The sequence below is a fragment of the Zosterops lateralis genome, assembly GCF_965231275.1.
Source record: "Zosterops lateralis genome assembly, chromosome: 1".
NCBI lineage: Eukaryota > Metazoa > Chordata > Aves > Passeriformes > Zosteropidae > Zosterops > Zosterops lateralis.
This window is the reverse complement of record NC_139762.1, coordinates 134,498,845-134,519,898: the sequence shown is the minus strand read 5'-3', so window position 1 is coordinate 134,519,898 and position 21,054 is coordinate 134,498,845. Positions and strand designations below refer to the sequence as shown.

The following is a 21,054-nucleotide window of genomic DNA, read 5'->3' as shown; positions in this document are numbered from 1 at the left end:
CCCAGGAATGAGTAATAATGGTAACTCCAGAAAAAAAAAACAACACTAGAGCATCTCTGCATGGGTATTGTGGCTGCCAGGACCAGGGCAGTGATTGTCACTCTGCACTCAGCACTGCTGAGGCCACATGTCAAATACTGTGTTCAGGTCTGGGTCCCTCAGTTCAGGAAGCATATGGTGCTGGTAGAGCAAGTCATAGAAGGCCAACTGAGCTGGTGAATTGTCTAGAGATTAAGTCCTGTGAGCAGCAGCAGAGGGAGCTGGGCTTGTTCAGCCTGGAGAAGAGGAAGTGCAGGGGTGACCTTATTACTCTCTGAACTACATGCCTAGGTTGTAGCCATGTGGGTATTGGACTCTTCTCCCAAACAACCAGGGACTGGATAAGAGGAAATGGCCTCAAGGTGTGCCAGGGGAGGTTTAAGCTGGGCACCAGGAGAAATTTCTTCACAAAAAGGATTGTAAGCACTGGAACAGGCTGCCCAGGGAGGTAGTAGAGTCACCATTCCTGGAAATTCAAGAAATGACATGGCACTTAGTGCCGTGGTCTAATTGACAACATGGTGATCAGGGAAAGATTGGACTCAACTTTAGAGGTGTTTTCCAACCTAAATGATTCTGTAACACTGTTCTTAGTAAGTTTCTTCTAACAAGCTAACCTCCGCTGCAATCGTTTAAGCACCAAAGATGACTGAGAGCCTAGTCTGCTCCTCATGTATAATCTCCTTGGTTCCTTGCTTCAGAAGCAAGGAGAAAGTTCCCAAGCTCCTCCTCTGACCTGTTCGAGCCACTAAAAATATTTTCAGTGTGAATATATTCTTTAAAGTGAATAATATCATGGGGGTTTATTTATGAAAAACAAAGCCCTTTCTATGCCCTTGTCTACCAATATTAAGACAAGAAGATGAACCCAGCTTCTCCTTTGTGCGCTATTATGTTGGGTCTTCAGCCCAGATCCCTTTGAAATAAATCAAATACTCACTTAACATTTCAGAAACAGCTCTTTGACTTTTTAAAAAAAAAAACTCAGTTTTTCAGAATAGCTACAAGAATTATTTGTACTAACAACGTTGTTAAAGAGAGAGAGATCTGCAAATCAGAGCACAAGCTCAAGTAAAAACACTGAACAATGGCATGTACACTACCAACCATGATTCCAGTATACTGATGTTTGCTCTAACTCCTAATTTTCTAGTCCTCAGGAAAAAACAATTTAAAACATGAACATCTATAAACAGCTCAGTTGTTGCTACAGAACCTTGGGAAACAGCTTTTTAGGACGTCCCCCACAAAATAACCAATGACTTGTTCCTCTTGGACCATAATTACTAAGTAGTTTTTGAGAGAAAAAATACTAGAAATACCATCTATGAAAATGAAATACAAATTAGACTCTGCATGTAGCTACTAAGTAGTTCAACATGATACTGTTACAGGAAGTTCTGGTTCTGGAACAAAACTCCCCAAAATAGCAATTGTAGAAGTCAAGTTTCCTGTATGCAATACATTTTGAAGACAAAGTAAAATTCTGCTCAGGTGAACTTCAGATTTAAGATCCTCAAATAGAAATGCTAAGCCACTCTATTACTGAAAACCATGTGGACATTCTACATTATTAAAAAAACCAGATCCCTTGAGTCTTAAAGCTGGTCCAGAAAATATTAATCCAGATACATAAAAACATAAATATTGAAAGTAGATTAAACAGCACATGCAGATATCCAGTTCTGAATCAGTTTTGTCTTCTTACCATTAAAACTCCTTAGACCTGAGGAAATGGAAACTAACTCCCGTGCAATACCTGAGATGGAAATCTGAACAATCATTAAAAAGGGAGGTTTAAAGCCAAATTATTGGTGAGCCCAAACATTAAAATTAAGCAATTCTGTAAAACACTTCTAAGAAAGTTTGAAAGGACTCCTAACAAGTTCTCAAAGATAAGTTCTCTAAAATATTCCATTACCTTATTGAAGACACAACGTTGAATAAAAACTGTTAATTATGATGTATGAAGCTGTTATAATGAAAAAAACATTTATTTTAATTTTTTGCTTCTTGCAGAAGTTTTGAACCTCAGTGTCCTCCTTTTCACTTAATGAGCCATAAATATGTGCTTTCTGTGTTTTCATTTCCAGGTCAGTGGTTTGGGTTTTTTCAAGCCTCAGTATTAGTAATTTTCCTTTACCTACTACATTTCAAAGCAGTTAAGTAAGTTAGCAAAAAAACCAAAGAATTCCAAACCTCCCTTACTTTCAGGGAGCAGTTTCAGTTGCAGTCAAGCAGACTTTTTAAAGTACCTCTTTTTTGCCTCAAGGAACAGTGAAAAGAATGGAAAAACCCCAGAGCAACACACTTTTCTACAGCAGAAGTCAATAGTGCAGCTGTAAGACAGGGCACACCTACATATGCAGTAAGCAGTGAGTCAAGGTGTGACTGCAGCACACTAGTTTATTTACACTGATTTATTGTCTGTACAGAACGTGACATATTCACACGACCCTATCTCTTACTGTGCTCAACTTACTGTGCCTCTATCAGTGGCCATGAACAGTTAACACTGAGCAAGAGCAATGAACAGAGCAAGCACTGCAGGTTCCAATCACTGCTCCTCAGAGAATTCCTCTGTGCTTGTCCAGAAAGTCACAAGCGTGACTAAACCCAACTCCAACCATAAGCAGCCTTAAAAAGTGAGAAATTAGACAATCTTACCCTAATGAAAGCCCTTTTGCATAGACACATTGGAAAAGGCTTTCACTAGATTTCAGTTTACAAGCAGTAGTCACAGTGATGACAGACTTCACAGCTGAAGCCCTAAAGAATGGCTAACTACGAGCTTCAAAAATCACTTTCAGAGTAGGAAGCAGAGGATGAATCTTTTAAGCTTTTTCCAGAAAACTTTTGAAAATTTATCATCCTGCATCATGAGAAAATATATCAAGGAGATGCAAGACAACATTCAAGAGGACATTCTTACTGTATGTGACACAAAGTCTAAATTACATGTTAAACTTACAAGATCTGGCATTCAAATTTGAGCAAATCAGTATTCATTTTTCTCCCACCCACCTCCCCAAGTATGGAGATACACTGCAATGGGTTATACAACTTTTTAGAAACAGAATTCTCCCTGAAGCTCTTAGAAAATAGGCTGTAATGCTGCAAGTCAAAGACAAATGTCATTAATACTCCCTGTAATATTCTGAGGAGAAATTACAGCACATAAATAATATGCTGTAAATTTTAACCCTAGGTTTTTTCCAGTACATCTAATTTCTAACAAAGGTTCACAGGTCTCAATTTTTCTGTATAACAGCAATTAAAGTAAGGATGTGCCTAGGATCAACCTAAAAAAAGTCACCTACAGACAGAATGTCATGAGTGAAGAAAACTACCTGCAAAGCAGAACAGAGTAAAAAACACAGCTGTTCCAGTACTTGCCTCACCAACTTCTAACAACTAGCTTTTGTCAATACACGTATATTGTCAAAAGGCTTCAAGCCTAGATACACAGATTTGCAATCCTTTCCCTCTCAGCCAAAAAATGAAAGAGGCAGTTTTAGGAGAGTCTCATTAATCTGTTTATCATTAGTGTACTTTATCTGCAAACCTATTGCTGAACAACACAAACATGTATTTTTATATACATACCTGAACATCAGGCAAAGGAGGAAGTATTATGAGTACTTTGAATTTTATTGCATTCATTGAGTAAAGGCATTTTTTTTAAAGATAAAGTGTCTAACAGCAATTCCTCTGTGAGGTAGGGGAGCAATACATTTTGATTTTTGATAGTGTTCTGAGGTAAAGTGTTTTGACATTATCTCAGTCCCTAGAAGTCTGCGCAAGACTTGTGCACTTATGAGCTGAACGGAGGTTAATTAAGTGTCACTAATTTGGAAGCATTTTGTGTAACGATGCTATTGAGAGAACTGTAACTGCTTCAAAGAAGAAAACAAAATCAAGGTTTCTACCATACCACACCAAACCGTATGATGAGCAATACAGAACTTGTTTGCAGAATCAAAGGTTTATTCTGCTTTTGCCCTGTTCTGCTTTAAAAAGATTTAAAAAAGGAAGCAAAGCTACACAACGCTGTGTATTTCCTAGTACAGTTTAAAGCATGTTTTTCTCCACTGTAAGTGAAGAAAACTACTTATGAGCGATACTAAGATAAGGAACAAACACACCTCATGCCCTCAACATACAAGAATTATGTAACAGTACAGCATCAGGAATGTCTGTCACGTATCAACTGCTTGCATTGTGTCCTGAACAAGAGGCCTGGAGAATCCAAAGGAAACAGTGAGTAAAAAATTAGTATATTTATACAGACATATGCATGTGAGCTGATTCATCTATTCATCCCTGACTAAAGTCTACTCTATGTTTATACTTTCAACATGCTTTATTATTACATCCAATACAGTAACAGTAAAACCAGAATGTTTCAGTACCTTGCCATTAGTGATGTACTTGCAATTAATTTTTAGAAATTTCTCTGTAAATGCTTCCTCCTCTTCGGAGGTGGACGATACCACTCTTGAAGGGCGAACACACGCATGTGCTGGTGAAACAGCTGATTCCTTCTGTTGGACTCCATCTGAATCCTGAAAAGAAATAAAAACAAACAAAGAAGAACTTCATAACTTGCCTTTTTCAATATCAACTTCTGGAGATTTTCTGCTGTGTAATTTGACCAGTCAGGTCACTGATGAGCAGATTATAAAAGAACTGTCCCAATAAGGACTCCTGAGGATTTGAAACTGGCCACCACCATAGTAAACAGTGCTCAAGGCCAGGCTGGACGGGGGTCTGAGTAATCTGGTGCAGTGGAAGTTGTCCCTGCCTATGGCAGAGGGGTTGGAACTGGATACCTTTAAGGTCCCTTCCAACCCAACCTATTCTATGTTCCTACATAAGATTTTTTTAAAAAATCACATACACAAATGCTGAATAAGTTTGAACACAACGATCCTGGCAATTTTCCCAGCCCATGTTCTACTCTATCCCTTCAGTTCACGTTTTTCCAGTACTTTTAACAAGGCTGCTTTGGAACAATGTCAAGGGCCTGGCTCTAGTCAAGGTAAGAAACATTCATGGCTCTTCCCTCATCTGCTGAGCCTGTCATTTCCTCACGGAAAGCAATCAGTTTATCTGGCCTATATATAACTTTACATAGGTATGATATAGCCTTGGTAAATTCTCTTTAGATGTTTCCAACCATCTTTGTCATTCACATGCCTGGATTTAACTTTCAGAGGATTTCCTTCACAACTTCTTCAGGAATAGAAAGAATTATCTATGAACATTGAACCCTACCAGGGACAGGACAGACAACAAAAAAAAATTGTTTTCAAACTAAAGATAAACAAACCTTAGACAGACTTCAACAGACTTCACCAAAGCCTATTTTTTAGACACAGAAACCCTGCTTTGGAGCTTCACCCACATCTTATGTATCATTTCATACATAATTGCTATTTTTAGTTACTAATAAAATATTACTATTTTTAGAAAACAGGAACTCCCAGGCTCCTTTTGGTCTTCTACTTTCCTGTTCAGTTCTATTTGCTAGTACAGACTGCAGATAAGTGCCTTTAATCATATCTAGGAACATTATGCACAACTGCTTCCAGTTCATCATCTCTCTGGCAATACTTTAGCCTTTGCCAGCATCTTTCAATGCTCATTACAGGTCAACCAAAAAAACCAAAACAATATACAGAACACTAAACTGAATTCTGCTGAAAAAGCTAATCAAGGCGTAATTAGGAAACAAACCTTCTGGAGATTAACTTTCCCTCTACGTATGCCTTCCTACCGAAAACTACAGTGTCACTCTTGTGATACATAACTCAGCAAGTGGCTCTGAAAGTGCTCAGCTGATATCCAAGCCCACTCTGAACAGGCCAGCTATTTCTCATCATATTGCCACGTGACACAAACTCAGATCCCAGTATGACTTAGGAAACAGAGGAGCAGGGGGGATGCGCCACCACAATGGTAGACTTTCCAATTTAATGATGAGGCCCTTGTCACTACATATTATTCTGAAGTGGAATTTAAGCTTTATAGGTAGCAAAGCATAAAGGATCTTCTCAAATATTTGCCTACAACTGCTGAGTGAAGAAATCTTTCAAAAACCCAGCAGCATCAGAAAAGCTTCAAAATCTAAGTTAATTCTTACACACTGACAGCAACAAAATTATTGAAATACACACTGAAATCTTAGCTTAAGTGTATTAAAAAAAAAAAAACAACAAAAAAAAAAAACCAAAAAACAAAACAACAGAAAACAACCAAGCAAAAACCTATCATAAACCCCTCAATTTTAACAAAGTTATGCAGGTCTTATATCAGCCACATGCTGGTTTCTATATAGCCACATGGCTGTAGTAAGCTACTCCAATGTTCGATAAAACAGCAGGGAACATGTCAGTTTATTTTTGACTGAACAGGCACTCAGATATTTGTTAGCCTGCTTATGAAATTTGTAACTAGAAATCACTGATTCTATTGACCAGAGCAGAGAGAAGACTCCTTTACATTATATAAGCAGAGGCACACATCTTTACCTTGAAACACACTCAAATTTAAACAGCAAATCTGGAGTCAAAACTGGAGGACAGTCAAAGAAGACAGACATCAAGAGAGGATTAGAGACTGTATCCTAGTATTTCTCCCCTTCATAATGATAGCAATCAGCAAAAAGAGAAAAGAAAAACAAGAAAGACAGGTGCTATGATGAAGAACAAAACCCTCCAGCCTTAACTGCTCACACAGAACTTGAGTGCCTTTTGTGCTGCTGGAGAGACTGAAAACAAAACCAAGTGCTCACAGTCCACAATGACAAGTACAAATGATTTCTGTTGCTTGACTTTTGGACAAATATTTCTTCTTTCCTTAGGTGTACTTTGAAAGGCCTCAGAAACAAAATAAACACCATTATATATTGTCTCATTGCTAATCTGACTTTCTGTGAAGCATTTAAGAACCGCTTGTAATGATGCACAATATGTAACAAGATGCATAGAATAGTTATGTGACAATAAAGCATCAGTTAAATGAAATTCAACATTCCAATTGTTGCTAGCACTGGACTGACCACACTAAATGAAACAATCTTTTGCAGAAGAGGTTTTTAATTTTAAGTATTTTTGTTTACTTTGTTTCTTCTACACTCGTAGGTTTTTATCTCTGATATGAGCATACAGCCAGTAAAATGTTTTCAAACAAATTATAGGTATGGTTACACTATTACATCTCCTTATCTACTATATGCTAAGAGATACACAAAATAATTGACAAAAGAAAGAAAAAGGTTTTTTCTGGCATGGAATCTGTAAAAAAAGCTCTGATATCCAATAGTAAAATTGTTTGGTTTTATTCCCTCGAGTAACTTCTTGCAACATATGTTACATGGGTAGGTCTTTCTGAGACTGATATAGATACAAGAATGTAATCTTGCAGGTGAGTCTGTTTACTGTGCTACACCCCGCACAGTTTGCCATCAAACATAGAAGAGATTATTCAGCAAAAATTACAGCAGACATAAGAACTGGGATACTAAGATAGAGAAAAAGGCATCACAGCAAAACCAAACAGCAATTTTCAGTAGAAAGGCCATCATAGACTTTGTAATGCAGCTTGGGAACCTGCTCAGCAATAAATCAAAATCTTCATATTTAAACTCATCTGGACCAAGTTACTTAAGCAAATAAGTAAATGCTTTAAGTCTCAAACCTTCCTCGACTTTGAGCACACAGAATCCTGGAATAAATGTCAGCTTGACTGAGTACTGTAAAAATATGCTACCAAGAAAATTTCTTATTTGAGAGGAAAAGATAATAACTGAGAAAAGAACAGCGGTGATGCATGAAGAAACATGCAAATAAGATCACAGCTGCAAAAACAGCAGAGAAGCTCAGGCTCAAATACTGAATCTTCCTGGCTGGACTGCTCCCTATGGAATGCTGCTGACAGCAAATCAGTGTTCCTGGAAAGACATGCTTCTACAAAGCCAAAGCTACATGCTTCTACAAAGCTCCTACCCAAACATCTACATTTGAGCTGAAGTACAGTGCAACATGGATGGCTAAACAGTTTTAGCATTTTGAAAGTCTACAAATGTAGAACTACTGAGTAAAAGTCAGCTACAATAATTCTGCATTAGTCCTTCATCAAAATCCTATTTTTTTGAACCTTATTTTGTGAAATGAAACTAGAGAACCCTCTCCCACACCTCTACAGACAGCAGGGGGGGACTCGAGCACTCCTGACAATGCATCTTTTCTACAAAAACTATCAATAAGATTAGAGGCAAATGCTTAACAAGCTCTGAAATGTAACAAACACAGAAATGCAACAGTAAGTAATTAAGATTTCAGAGTGCAATGACAGTATTTTGCTACAAATAATTTGCCTTCAAATCAGTTTTCACATTGGAAACTATAATTTACAAAGATTAAAACCCGCTTTTAAAAAGGAACTATTTTACTTTCAACTCCAAGTGTTGTCTAATATTTTCTCCCCGAAACAAAAGGATAGTTTAAGAAGAAAGCATAACATCTGTAACATTTATCTTGTAAGGGAAAATTAATTTTAAGGACAATAGGTATACCTACATTTACTGTAGCCTTGTCAAGCTCTGCTTCGGAAGATGTAGGTGACAGGGGACTTACAGGACTTAGAGAGGGGGAGCTGTCCACACTAGAAATGTAGTCTGGGTCAGGAACATACAAAATCTATAAAGAAGATATAATGTAGTTAGAAGTTAGTTATGCTTTCAGATTTACTTTAGATTTCCCACCAGTTAAGGTATATTTACTATGCTTTCTCAAAATAAGCTACACAAAACCTGCTCCCATTCCTTTAAAAGAATTACGAGTTGAGGGGAAAAAACAATACTATACAAAGTACTTGAAATATTAGCACTTCAAGTTTTTAAATGCTATATTGATTTAATTTTTATTTTCAGTCATAATAACAGAGGAAGAAGTTCAGAGAGAAAGCATTAAAAGTATACAGCATGCCAGAAACAAGAGTGTCCAAGGAAGATGTGTCAAATTATTTCTCTTGTTAAGACTCTATTTAAGCAATGAGGATGCAGACTCACTGAATACATATATAAAAATTTCAACTGAAGGTATTCACACCTTTAGTACATTATTTCAGCCATAGCAGGCATGCAATCTACCTAGAGGAAGTTCTGCAGCAATTAAAAATGAAGACAGAACTTTATCAAACAAAGGGCAAATACCAAACAGCTGATGGCTGATACCACAGTTGACCTATCACTTGTTTCATAGCCTGACTTTCAACAAGAAGTGAAAACTGAAGGCAAAAACAGTAGGAGGAAAAGGACCAAAAAAGGCAACAGTGACCTATAATAAGTGCATGATAATTAATATACTGCTGGTAAAAACATCAAGTTTCCAGAGCAGAACAGAAACATGATTCGATTTATTAAAATAGAATTGCAGGAAGTAATAGGCAGTCACGGAATGTTGTTGGTAAGCTGTACCCTGAATGTGTCTGCTGAGCTAGAGTCAGTAGACAGCCTGCTCTATTATTTGCAAAGTAACAATTTGGCTTGGATCTAAGGGTTATTGTTGTACCATTAAGTACATCTAGTTTTAAAAGTCCTTTGATCTTAAATAAGGGACACAGGTAGCTTCCTTACATGTTTCCTTTCAGGCAGTTATTTGACAGGCACAAGGAGCAGACTAGAGAAAAAGGAAAAACTCTTCTACAAAGCCAGTAGGAAAATCAGTAAGAGAAGTACTTTAGCACTCTGGTAGGAATGAGAAATATAGCAAAAGAGGACTTTGTTGGAAAAGTAACATATATAGTGTACTAGTACCTGTCCAGGAACGACTGCTCTGGAGAAAAGCTTATTTAATTGAACCAGTTCATTTGGTGTTGTATCAAATTTCAAGGCAATACTGTTTAAAGTATCTCTTGATTCCACCTGTATCAATTGGGGGGAAAAACAAAACAAAACAACCCTGTAAGCAGTTAGTTCAAATAGTGGTTTACATATTTTAGCATGTGTATATTTGCCAAGATTCTGATGAACTTTAATACCTTCATTTCTTATGCCTTCAGCCCCCCCCCTGCCCCCCCAAAAACAACAAAGCCATCACAAAAAACATATCAACTCCCTAAATATTAGTCTATTGCAACCCTACACAAAAGCACATGCCTTCCCACTATGTTTCCAGGTGGCCAGAAGTGTCATAGTTTGAGCTTTAGGCTCAGCTATTGCACCAGAACTTCTGGTCTACAAATTCCCTGCTGGTTACCCCTGGGCAATAAACCATTGGTTGGGTTCATTCCCCCTCTTCAACTGCTTTTCTCCACTCCTCACCTACAGAAAATCCAAAGAGTTCTCTATAAATATAAATAAACTCTCTTACTATTGAAATAAGCTTCTGTTAGATCCTGACTTTCAAGTAAAATCCATCACTGAGAAAATGCAAAAATGCTGAAGCAAAGCAGGTCGACTACAATGACAGCAGATGGAGCATAAGCATTTTGAGAAAGTGATTCCCAACTAAGAAAAGGATTTTTTCCAAGCTCAGATTCTGACCTCCATCTCCCAAAGTGTATTCAAAATGAGCTACCAGAAGAAAGCAAAATGAAAAAAAGTTTTATACTGAGAAACTATTTCAGAAAAATAAATCCATAGCCTAAGGAATAATGGTGATACAAGGAAACAAACAACCAAAAGGTTTACAGCATAATTGCACAAGGGTTCATAAACACTGTACCAGAAAAAAACCAAATTTTATCAGTTAAGACAAAATGAAGTTCTATAAGCTGACACATTTGCAGCTAATTTTAAGTAGAGTTAGAGAATTCTTTTCCATATAATTTTGTAAAAGGTGCACCTGTCAGCCTAGATTCACTTACAAAAAGATGTAAGCATTGCCAAAGAAAAGGCAATTAGCGTTTTTAAAATAGGATTAGAAACCTATTATGAGAGTTCTTTATACAGGAAGCCAATAAGCTAAACAAAGCAGCAAACATCTCTATACACCAGTATTTCCAGTATGGAAGACTACTGTAGTAGCTCTCAGTCATTCAGTACGGTATGATCACAGATATACAAAAATATAATAATCTTTTCATATGCTATGTTTAACTGGTACTAAAGCAGAAATCAAAACAGAACTGTAACAAGACCAGATATGTACTATGTGCTTCACAGACTATAACAAAACTAACCACCAAATCACTAAACAGTAAAGTTTCCATCAGAAGCTCTACATAATACAGAAACTTTGCTAAAACAAATTGTGAAATTCAAAAGTTTTGCCTAAGTTTGCTCTCATATAAATGTTGAAAGACAACAGCCAGCTGCTAGGTAAATAATTCTTATGTATCACTTAATGATTGAAGCAATTGAGATTTTAGACTAACTTATGACAAAACAAAAGCATTCAAACCACAAAGCTTTAGCCCTTTTTAGAGTGTATTCACTCTGTACAGCCTTCTGAAATAAAACAACAGCTTGTGAGATAGCTTGGCAACTAAAGGGTTTATCTCACTCACGGTAAACACAGTGGCAGTATAAGCTTTTTTTTTTGTTTGGCTGTGAAGTTTGCACAGGCAAATTTCCACGCTACGTGGGACTTGAGAGAGATACCTGCTCAAAACGACGACACTGCTCACATAATAGAGACTTTATCAAGTATCTTCCTAGATTCCAAGGCCTATTTTCCAGGCCCTCTACTACTCTAAAAAGTAGAATCTGAACAGCCAAAATCTCAAAGAACAACTCTGGAGAGAGAACTAGCAAGCACAGAACTAGCAAGATTTGAATAGTGCCACCACATATCGTGGATCCCCAGCTTTTCCCCTATCAATTCACTACTCCAAGAGAAGGCAAGAAGTTATTCCTTCTCTCTCAGAAAATAAACGTTCTATACATTGAGGTAGCTACTTAAATGCTACTCTGAATGTTAAAAATCTTATATAAGTATTTGAGTATTAAATCTTCATTGAGAATACACACGTTTCCCAGGTGTGCTTGTGTGTAACTGCAGAGAACTTCTGCCACCACTATCTCTGGTTCAAACTACCTTCATCTCCCTCAGATCATCAGCTGGCAAAGTTACTTAAAAGCTTTATTTTATGCCAAATTCTCTACTGGTATTTTAATGAGCTTTACTGTAATTGCATCTCAGTCAGAATTCATTCCTTCCTCCATTAAAAATTAAATATCAAATAAATATGAATCAGAGTGCAGAAATAATTTTTTTTTTTTACTTCAACACTAGATGTCCAAGAGCCAGGAAACAATTAAACAATAGTTTAAGAGCATTAAAATAAACTAACAAAATTAAACAGATGGAAAGACTAAAAAAAAGGGTGAGAACAAAAGTGTGTAAATAACAACTTTGGCACTGCACCCAAGCCTTTAGAAATACCAATTATGACTATATTAACTAATTGTTAATAGGCCTAATCTATATAATATGCATCATCAGTAAAACAAATCTTGTAAATATAAAGCCAACTTCAAAAATAATTAGTAAAAGACAACAGATGAAGTAATATCACCATTATGATCTACATTTCCAATATTTCCTCAAACAGGTTAAGATTATGACAATGACATGCTCCAAGAAAAGTGGCAGCCAAAAAAACACACTCCTTGGGTTTGAACTGGAAGAGACAAGATTAAAAAAAAAAAGTCACCAAAAACTCTCTAAATGTGTAGCTTTCTAAATAGCATGTACAGGCTTACAATGGCAACTGAACTAGTGGCACCAGAAGAGAACCCTTGTCACTCTCTGTATTAGGCTGAAAGCTCAGTCTTGATGCTAAGGTCTATTAAAGCCTTCTGTGACTCTCAGGAACTGATACTGGGTTCTTTCCATAACCTGCAACACCAAAATCTGTGTATTAAGTACTTATTCACTACTTCAGGAGAGCACAGCCTTCAATCCCCCAGAGATAAAGGGAAATCTTACATCAGAGCCTCTAACACCAATCATTCATTTCAACTGCACACTTATAAACTTTTTTAAGACTAAAATCAAACATATCTGTAAATAACCACAATTATTTCCTTCTTCCCCTCAAAAGAAAGAGCAGTTAGAAGGCTTTCACTGAAGTCACAAGCATCCTACAATCACTGGTGATCAGTAAGCAACATTCTGCTCATGCTCCATTATTCACCTGTAGTTGGCTCTTCTGACACCTGTAGGCACCAGTTGTGTTTGTACAACAAGGAACACAAAAACCTGAGCAGCAGCTGTGAATTCTGAGATAACAGACAATATCAACTTGTATCTAATATGCTTACTGACACTGAGGAAATGATAAAGTCTATTGAAAGGTATCTATTCACTGTCTAAGCAGTATCAGGAAAAATGAACCAGTTTTTTCTGTATCCTTTCAAAGCAGTTCAGAACTCACTTCCATTGATTAGTACCATATCTGTTGACATCTTCTCTCTGCTCCTACATACAGGACAGCAGGTTCAAGCTTTCACACCATGGGAATTTTAGATTAAAATCTTAAACATTATCTGCATTCTGTCTTCAGCTTTAAAGAAAAAAATTATTTTATCGTTTGTTTGTCCCATAGTAATTTTTTTTTATAAAAAATTCTGGTGTGAAGTCTACTTTGTATTTAAACCCCATAGTTTGCAAAAGTGAGATGCCAACTCACTCCGAACTTCACAAATACAAAATAAAACCTTCCCTCCTAAAACCATGTAGCCACTGGAAAAACTAATATATTAAATTAATATCTAAAAAATGGCAAAAATCCCCACTAACTTCAACAGTGCTGGAAGGTGAGGGGGAGTCTGGTTTCTGCCTTCATTCTCTACTACTTCTCCAGGAAGCAACACATGCAGGTATATAAATACCTGTGTGTGTACACATGTGTCATCACTGTGACAGGAAGTAGGATTAAGTCAGAAACCAGACACAAGTGCACCTCTTCACACATAATAAAGAAATAAATAACAACAGTAACAAATTACCACAACAGCTACCAGACCTCTTACAGTGAGCACAAGCTCAGTTCCTAAAGGTTATAGCGGAGCATTAAAATAAATGCACACAATATTAACCAAACATGATGCCATTCAAGTGCTTCATGAGTGAAATGTACAGCAAGACCTGACAGAATACAGTATTTGTGAAGCTGAAATGCAACATGTTCCATATGTGCAACAGGCTCCTTTAGAAGGTGGACTAAGTTTAATGACAAAAAGCCTTTGATTCCTGTGAATCATCTTTTTGACTCACAAGGAAGTGATGCATACTTCAGTACATACTAAGAAAGCTATTTTTGGATCTAAAACCCCACCTACTGGAACACAAAAATCTGCAGAAGTACATGACAACTTGAAACAAACACACACCAAGTTAGAAAAAGGAAAGCTTGTTGCTTTCACTTGCCTGGAATGTTACATATCAAAGTGAAAGCACTCACATGGTGGCAAAAGCCAAATTTGGGATTTATTGTGTAAATGGATGCCAGTAATATAGAGCTACACCTGACCCTTTTTTCCCAGGTATTTCAGACCAAGTGGGGTTAATATAACATCAACAGTCACAGCTACAGTAACATCATTTAACTGCTAGAATCTAAGCAAAAAGGATTTCTGTTTTGAACTTCAAGGAAGTCTTTAGAGGAGGCTAGAATTCAAATTCCAATAAAAGCCACACTAATGAAATGCCTCTTGCTCCACTACACACTCTGTCTCTCCCCTAAAGACTATCACAGCCTTCTCAGTACTTAAGCAATTATCACAGCTTGGCTTAATGTAACAGAGTTAAGTCTTCCCCATCTCTCTTATTCCTGGAATAAGAGAACACCAAGAGGTCAAGTAAAGACTTTTCATTAAGAAGTTCTCATTTTTATTTATTGTGTCCAGCTTCAAAAGCATTCAAAGATACCTGTGGCAGACCTTCGCTATTTTAACATCAACTCTATAAGCATTATTTATAGGCTTAATTATATTTCCAGTACATAACACAAGACAGATACTTCTCACTTCTGTTTCCCTTAGTAACCACAAATGTGAAAGCTGACTGCAGCACAGTTTGAGGGTCATTTCAAGAACAGAACAAGGAGAGAAGGGCTCCATTTTCAGATACTGATGCAGAAACAGTGTTATGCAGTAAAAGGTGCAGATCTACAGCAATTATTAGAAGAATACCAGAAAGTCAGTATTAAACACAGCTTCCCTTCCCAGCTTTATTCTGTTATTTCCCTCGACAGCAACAGTTTACTAATAATTCTGAAAGCAGAGAACTTGCACATAATTATATAACTATTGTTATTTGTTTCTAACTAGTTACTAAAAAGTGAACCAGTCAACAGTTTGATCAGTTTGGGATTACTCAGGAAAAAAAAAAAAAAGACACTTAAAGGGAAAAAACAGCATTATTACTACCAGATAATTTTTTGATTTAATTTTTGCCAAACTAAACTATCAGATACACAGAATTCTAACATTTAAGGCAATACACATTACAGTTTTGGTTATATTTTGTAATGCAACTTTTTAGCCTGCACTTGCTTTGCAGTAACATTCTAACAATAAAGTAGTAACTTACAGAATATTCAAGAGTCCCTCTAGGTCTTTGAAAAGACATTCGCCGCCCATCTTTCTTGTCTGGGGTCTTCTTCTGGCCAGCATCTGAAAAAAATTGAGGCAATGCGTGTGTTAAATTCATTTTCCTCTCTCAGTACTGTCACAGGCTGCTGACTACAGCCCCGTGGGCAGACATCTAATCCACCAGTTACACAGCTTACTCCTGCTGATTCCAACAGACACCAGCTGCTAAAATAGGGACTTCATTCCTCTGCAATGCTTTAAGAATTTGACCAATACAAACAGCTGATAACTCGAAACCAACTAACTGCACAAGTACTTGCTGCTATCCAGGAAGTGACTAATGAAGACTAAATAGGATATTGACCCCACCAGGCAAGCAACATTTCTGGAATTGTTGTGTTTAACTGATTTTGTATCATACCCAGTCTGCTTTCATCTGAGGGGAGATGATCTAGAGTTTCTGGATGATTGATCTAATCACTAGAGATTTTTTCTTGCTGTTTGATAAGTACAGAGTATTTAAAGCTTTTTTTTAATAAAATAAAGAGCATTAGTATTAAATTCATAATTATCCTTTCTGCAGCAAACACATAGAGCTAGTAAATAAACACTAAAGATTTCACAGAAATAATTAAGAACTGTTCTTTTTATTGGGGCACTGTATTTTGATGACCTGTTTCACAGGCCAAACAAACAACCACTTGTAACTCAAGTATACCCTATGATTTTATACTAACTGGCTTCATATTCATGATAATCACGACACTCCAATGTCATCATATGGTTCATGTACATCTCTAGAAAATGAGAGTTTTAGTATTTGTATCTATACACACATATGCATTTTTAGATGAATCTCCTCCACCACATGGCCTCCACCTTCAACAATGAAATATCTGCTATTACAGAGCCCAAAATACTTATGTGAATGACACATTAAGTTTTCATGCTACAATGGGATTAGCTATACTCCCATTTTGATATATTCAAATTTGTTACCATAATTAACTCAAATATTTCAAGCCAAATTGAATAGAAGCAAGAAACCTTATACAATGTATTTAAAAAATATTTTAACATGCCTACATTGAAAATAGAAAACTTAGTGTAATCCATTTAAGCCTCACCTGAAATGCCAAGGAAATGTGCTATAAAACAACAGGATCTTTAGTGCACTATTAGATTTAATTAGTAACATAATTCCACCACTGGAAAAGAGAGTAGACAAGTATCGGCATAACTTTCTTATACCCACGCCCAAATTTCTACATGGAGAGTCAAAACTATCAGGATACAGAGGGCAGGGAAATCACAATGTAAATTACACAGTAAGTTCTGCCAAAGAAGAAACAAAAGGAAATTTTGAAAAAAAGAAACTCACAAGAAGAAATCGACCCAAGAAATATCTTATATTTGCTACATATAGGACAAGCCACGCAGGACAAAGTAGTGATTTCTAGCAGACCCAACATAAATAATCTCCTGTGGTACTCTTTATATAGATTAAAAAAAAAAAAAAAAGGCATATAAACTTTGGTTTAATTCATTCTTTTTTATATATTGAAAAAAGCCTGAGGCAGAATGTGCCCATATCTAATTGATCTATATATGGTATTAATTATGGTAAGTTTTTATAGCTATAAATGACTATCAAGACTAAGCCTACTTCCAAAAAGTTTCTAGCAATTCTAAAAACCTATACACTAATTCTGCACTCTGCTATCTTCATTCAATACATTAAAAAGTATTTCTTACCTTATTTACTAATAGTAGCTTTTTAAAACTTAGCTGGAAGAATCATTCACTTCTGATTATATTCATAGTGTTTAAATGTACCACAAACGTCTCTGAGGGAAATGAAGCCAACTCAGCAACAATAAAATACACTAGTTTGTGTGTAGGCTTAGCAGCACCAATGTTCTCATCTAGGTCAAATATTAGGTTTCCAAAGTTTTTACCTGACCTTGCAGCACAACAGGTGCCTCCTCAGCAAGCTGCAAAAAACCTAAAAGCTGCTTGACTGTAGCTGTTCCAGATTTTTCAGCCCTTATCAAAGCTTTGCCAAGAGCCTAATATTTTTCTTTCAAGAGCAGTCTGGGTCAAATAAGCCTAAGAAAAAGTCCAAGGATTCAAGTAAAAATAGACTGATCTCATCCAGGATCCGATACATGCCTTAATAATCTACAAATGAAGAACTCTTATTACGGAACAAGATGCCTTCTTCCCCTCCTCCTCCCCCTCATTAGATGGAAGTAAAGAAGCCCCACACTACAAATATATAGACACACACACCTCAGTTGTATATAGCCTAATGTAGTTTGTGGGGTTTTTTTTTTCTTGACCCAAATTTAACCTTCTTTTTTCTTCTTACTGGTTCAGGTGTCTGAAGAGCTTGCAGACAGGTGCCACCCAAAAGGTCAAGATAATTTATCTTTTCCCTCTCCAGTAATTGAGCAGCAGAATGAAGTCCTGCACAAATACCCACTTCTGTTCCTTATGCCAGAAATAAAAACAGGAATTTATTTGTTATTCATAGCAGAACCTGCTGCTTTAGACTTTGAATCACAGAATCATGAGAAAATATCCCCTTGGAAGGGACTCACAAGAATCACTGCATCCAACCTCCTGGTCATGCCCAGAACAGCATCAAGAATCCCATCATGTGCCTGAAAGCATTACCCAAACTCTGGCAGTCTTGGTGCTGCATCCACTTCCCTGGAGAGACTGTTCCAGTGCCCAGTCGTTCTCTGCTTGAGGAAGCCTTCCTCAATACCCAGCCTAAACCCCCCTTGACATGGCCTCATGCTGCTCCCTTGGGCCCTGTCACTGGTCAGAGAGAAGAGACCAGTGCCAGTCCCTCCCACTTCCCTTCTAGAGGAAGCTGGACAGACCAAGTGACCTCGGCCACTTCCCGTATGGTTTCCATTCTAGGCCCTTTGCTGTCTTCAGAGATTTGGGAGAACTCTGCTAACTTCAGGAAAGTAAAATAAAACAGAGGGTAGGGGTGGGGAAGGTAGGTTCCCTGTTGAAGGCACCTTGGAGGAAAGCCAAGAGAACCCCTACCACAAGTTTTCCAGGAGCTTACAGTCTGCAGTTAGGGTTTTTTGATGTCCTCCCATACCTAAGGCAGTAAATCCTACCCTTCCCATCAGTGCCCACTCCCATTCCTTCAGTCTGTGAAGGCACTACCTCCCCCTCACTCTATGGGTAGAGGATTCAAGTGTTTTATAACCTGACACGATGTAAGTTTCCTGAGTCAACAAGAGATGGAGGCAGGCAACACGGAGCTCTATGTGTGCTGACTACCCAGCTGGCCAAGCTACCAAAATCCACACCTCTGCCCACAGCCCAAGTGCTCAAGCTATCTGTTCATACAGAACACTTCAGTTTTGACCTAACCTCTCAGAAACAAAACTAGGATGTATTTCAGCTGTGAAAATAGGTCAGAGTGGTAGAAACACGAATTCAACCTCCCTGATGACACATTACAAAGCCAATATATCTCACTTAATGAGTGGGATATTAATTTTTGAGGTAAATTAATTTTTGAAGTAAATGCCTCTTTCAGCCATTCCAGTGCCCCTAGTGTTCTAGGAAGCACATGCAAGCAGAAACAACTGCCAGTGTAGAATGCAGAGATCTAAAAAGTCCTCAGATCCAACAAGAGTCAGTATGATACTTTCATTTTACTTATTTTCCAGATAGTTGTTGCACAGGAGTTCATTTTGTTATGTTACATATAACCATTACTTCATCTGACAGCAGCGAGCCAGTGACTAACCAAGGCTGATGCTCTCAGACCATACCAAGAAAAACTTGACACCACTAACCACATTAAACACAACCTCAAGAGTCAAGTAAATTGTTTAACATGGGATCTGTGGTGCTATGTTATCAGAACTCTTAGCTGTGCTGTTTTAGACAGAAAGAATACAAGACTTTTTGTAACATCAGGATTCACACTTTAATTCTCAACTACCTTTTCACAGGACTGGGCAGGCCTCCACAACTGCTTGAAACATTGAAGTGAAAAAGTACATGCCAGATCCACAAATGACAAGAAAATATTGCAGCTAGGATTTAAAAGAGTAGAACTAGAAAGATGCAGAACACAGTGTTTAAAATCACACCAGACCAATATTAATCTGAATGCATGGGCTCAGAATGTTGAGGTTAAATGATTGCAGCATAAGAACGACTACATATGATTATCTAACACAGAGAGAACTTACTGTTCCAACATACTTATATGAGACAGGAAAAGGGGGGTTATGAACAATATGTTTTAGGAAGATGCAGTTTGATATTAAAATATGAAAGTCAGTGGCATTCAACTGAAAACAACTTAAAGTCAAATTCCAACATTTATAGCAGGGCTTCTACAAACTGCCTCTATATGACCCTGTGCTACTTAATTTTGGTTGACTAAAAATATTTGTGGCACTGCTTGCTCAAATTATTATGACAAGAGTGCCATTTCTCATTTCTTAGTATGCCATCTGAGCTTAACTGTACACCTTCAATTTGCTGTTTACTGATGCTTTCAGCACATCCTTTGGACTTCTGGCACTAAGAGCTGGTAAACGTAAGGATACAAGCTAAGAACTGCTTAGGAGGATCTTCAAGCTCTGCATAGGACAAAATGTATTCACTTTCTTTTACCCTTCTTGTTTCCTCAGTAAGATTAAATCTCAACTTGCAATGTTTCCCAGCTACTATTCTATTCACTTCAATGCAACAAAAATAACAAAAATTGCTTTTTCCAGAGAAATAAATTCATAAACCAAACAAGTATCCTCTGAGAAAAAGCAACGAAGCTGGACAAGTCCATAATTATTGCAAATTGTTTAAAATTAATAAATGAGTTTATTATGATGGAGAAGGTAAGAAAAAGATTATTCATCCACCATCCCACCCTCAACAAGAACTGCACATTTGTGGATCAGTTTTACAGGTGTTCAAGGAAAAGGTAGCACCTTTGTCAAATTTTTGTCTAGGACAGTTTTTCACAGGATCTTAAACATGCAGCACATATGGGGTAATGAATCAAAGTAAGAAAAGTCATCTGAAATATTTTCAAATACATTTTTATTTAGCAGTACATGGAAACAACTCACTAATTGATAAAACAGGAAGCACAGATATTACATCTTTATTAGATTAGTTCTGCTCAATAACAATTAGATCATTATAATCTATTCATAAATAAATGAAAGAGATTAAAGGAGGCAATCTTTATATTCCATAAGACCTGGTGACCTGACTAACAGCAGGGACTACATTTCAGTCAGCAACAGTCTCATTAACCCTTCTCCCTCTCCTGCAGTTAGATATGCTTACAATAATTACAGGAATATTATTTTCAGTTATCTTCCAATGTCTTAGGAACCAGAAACAGAGGCCCTAAGAGTAGCCTACAACATACTTGTAGTCTGTAGGGCTTTTAGCCAAAATGGAAGGTTTTCAGA

The 21,054-nt window shown here is 37.1% G+C and overlaps 1 protein-coding gene across 4 annotated transcripts in view; it reads right to left on the bottom strand.

Moving 5' to 3' along the window:
- Window positions 1-21,054, bottom strand: part of OXR1 (oxidation resistance 1) — a gene marked incomplete at its 5' end in the record, with an annotated part of 278,536 nt that overhangs the window by 59,260 nt on the left and 198,222 nt on the right. For 3 of the 4 annotated variants that reach the window (XM_083874853.1, XM_083874852.1, XM_083874854.1), the window contains 4 exons: window positions 4,452-4,604; window positions 8,622-8,741; window positions 9,860-9,967; window positions 15,585-15,667. In XM_083874853.1, coding sequence (XP_083730979.1) covers window positions 4,452-4,604; window positions 8,622-8,741; window positions 9,860-9,967; window positions 15,585-15,667 — 464 coding nt within the window. The remainder of the gene's footprint in view (window positions 1-4,451; window positions 4,605-8,621; window positions 8,742-9,859; window positions 9,968-15,584; window positions 15,668-21,054) is intronic. The other variant, XM_083874855.1, reaches the window with a different exon arrangement.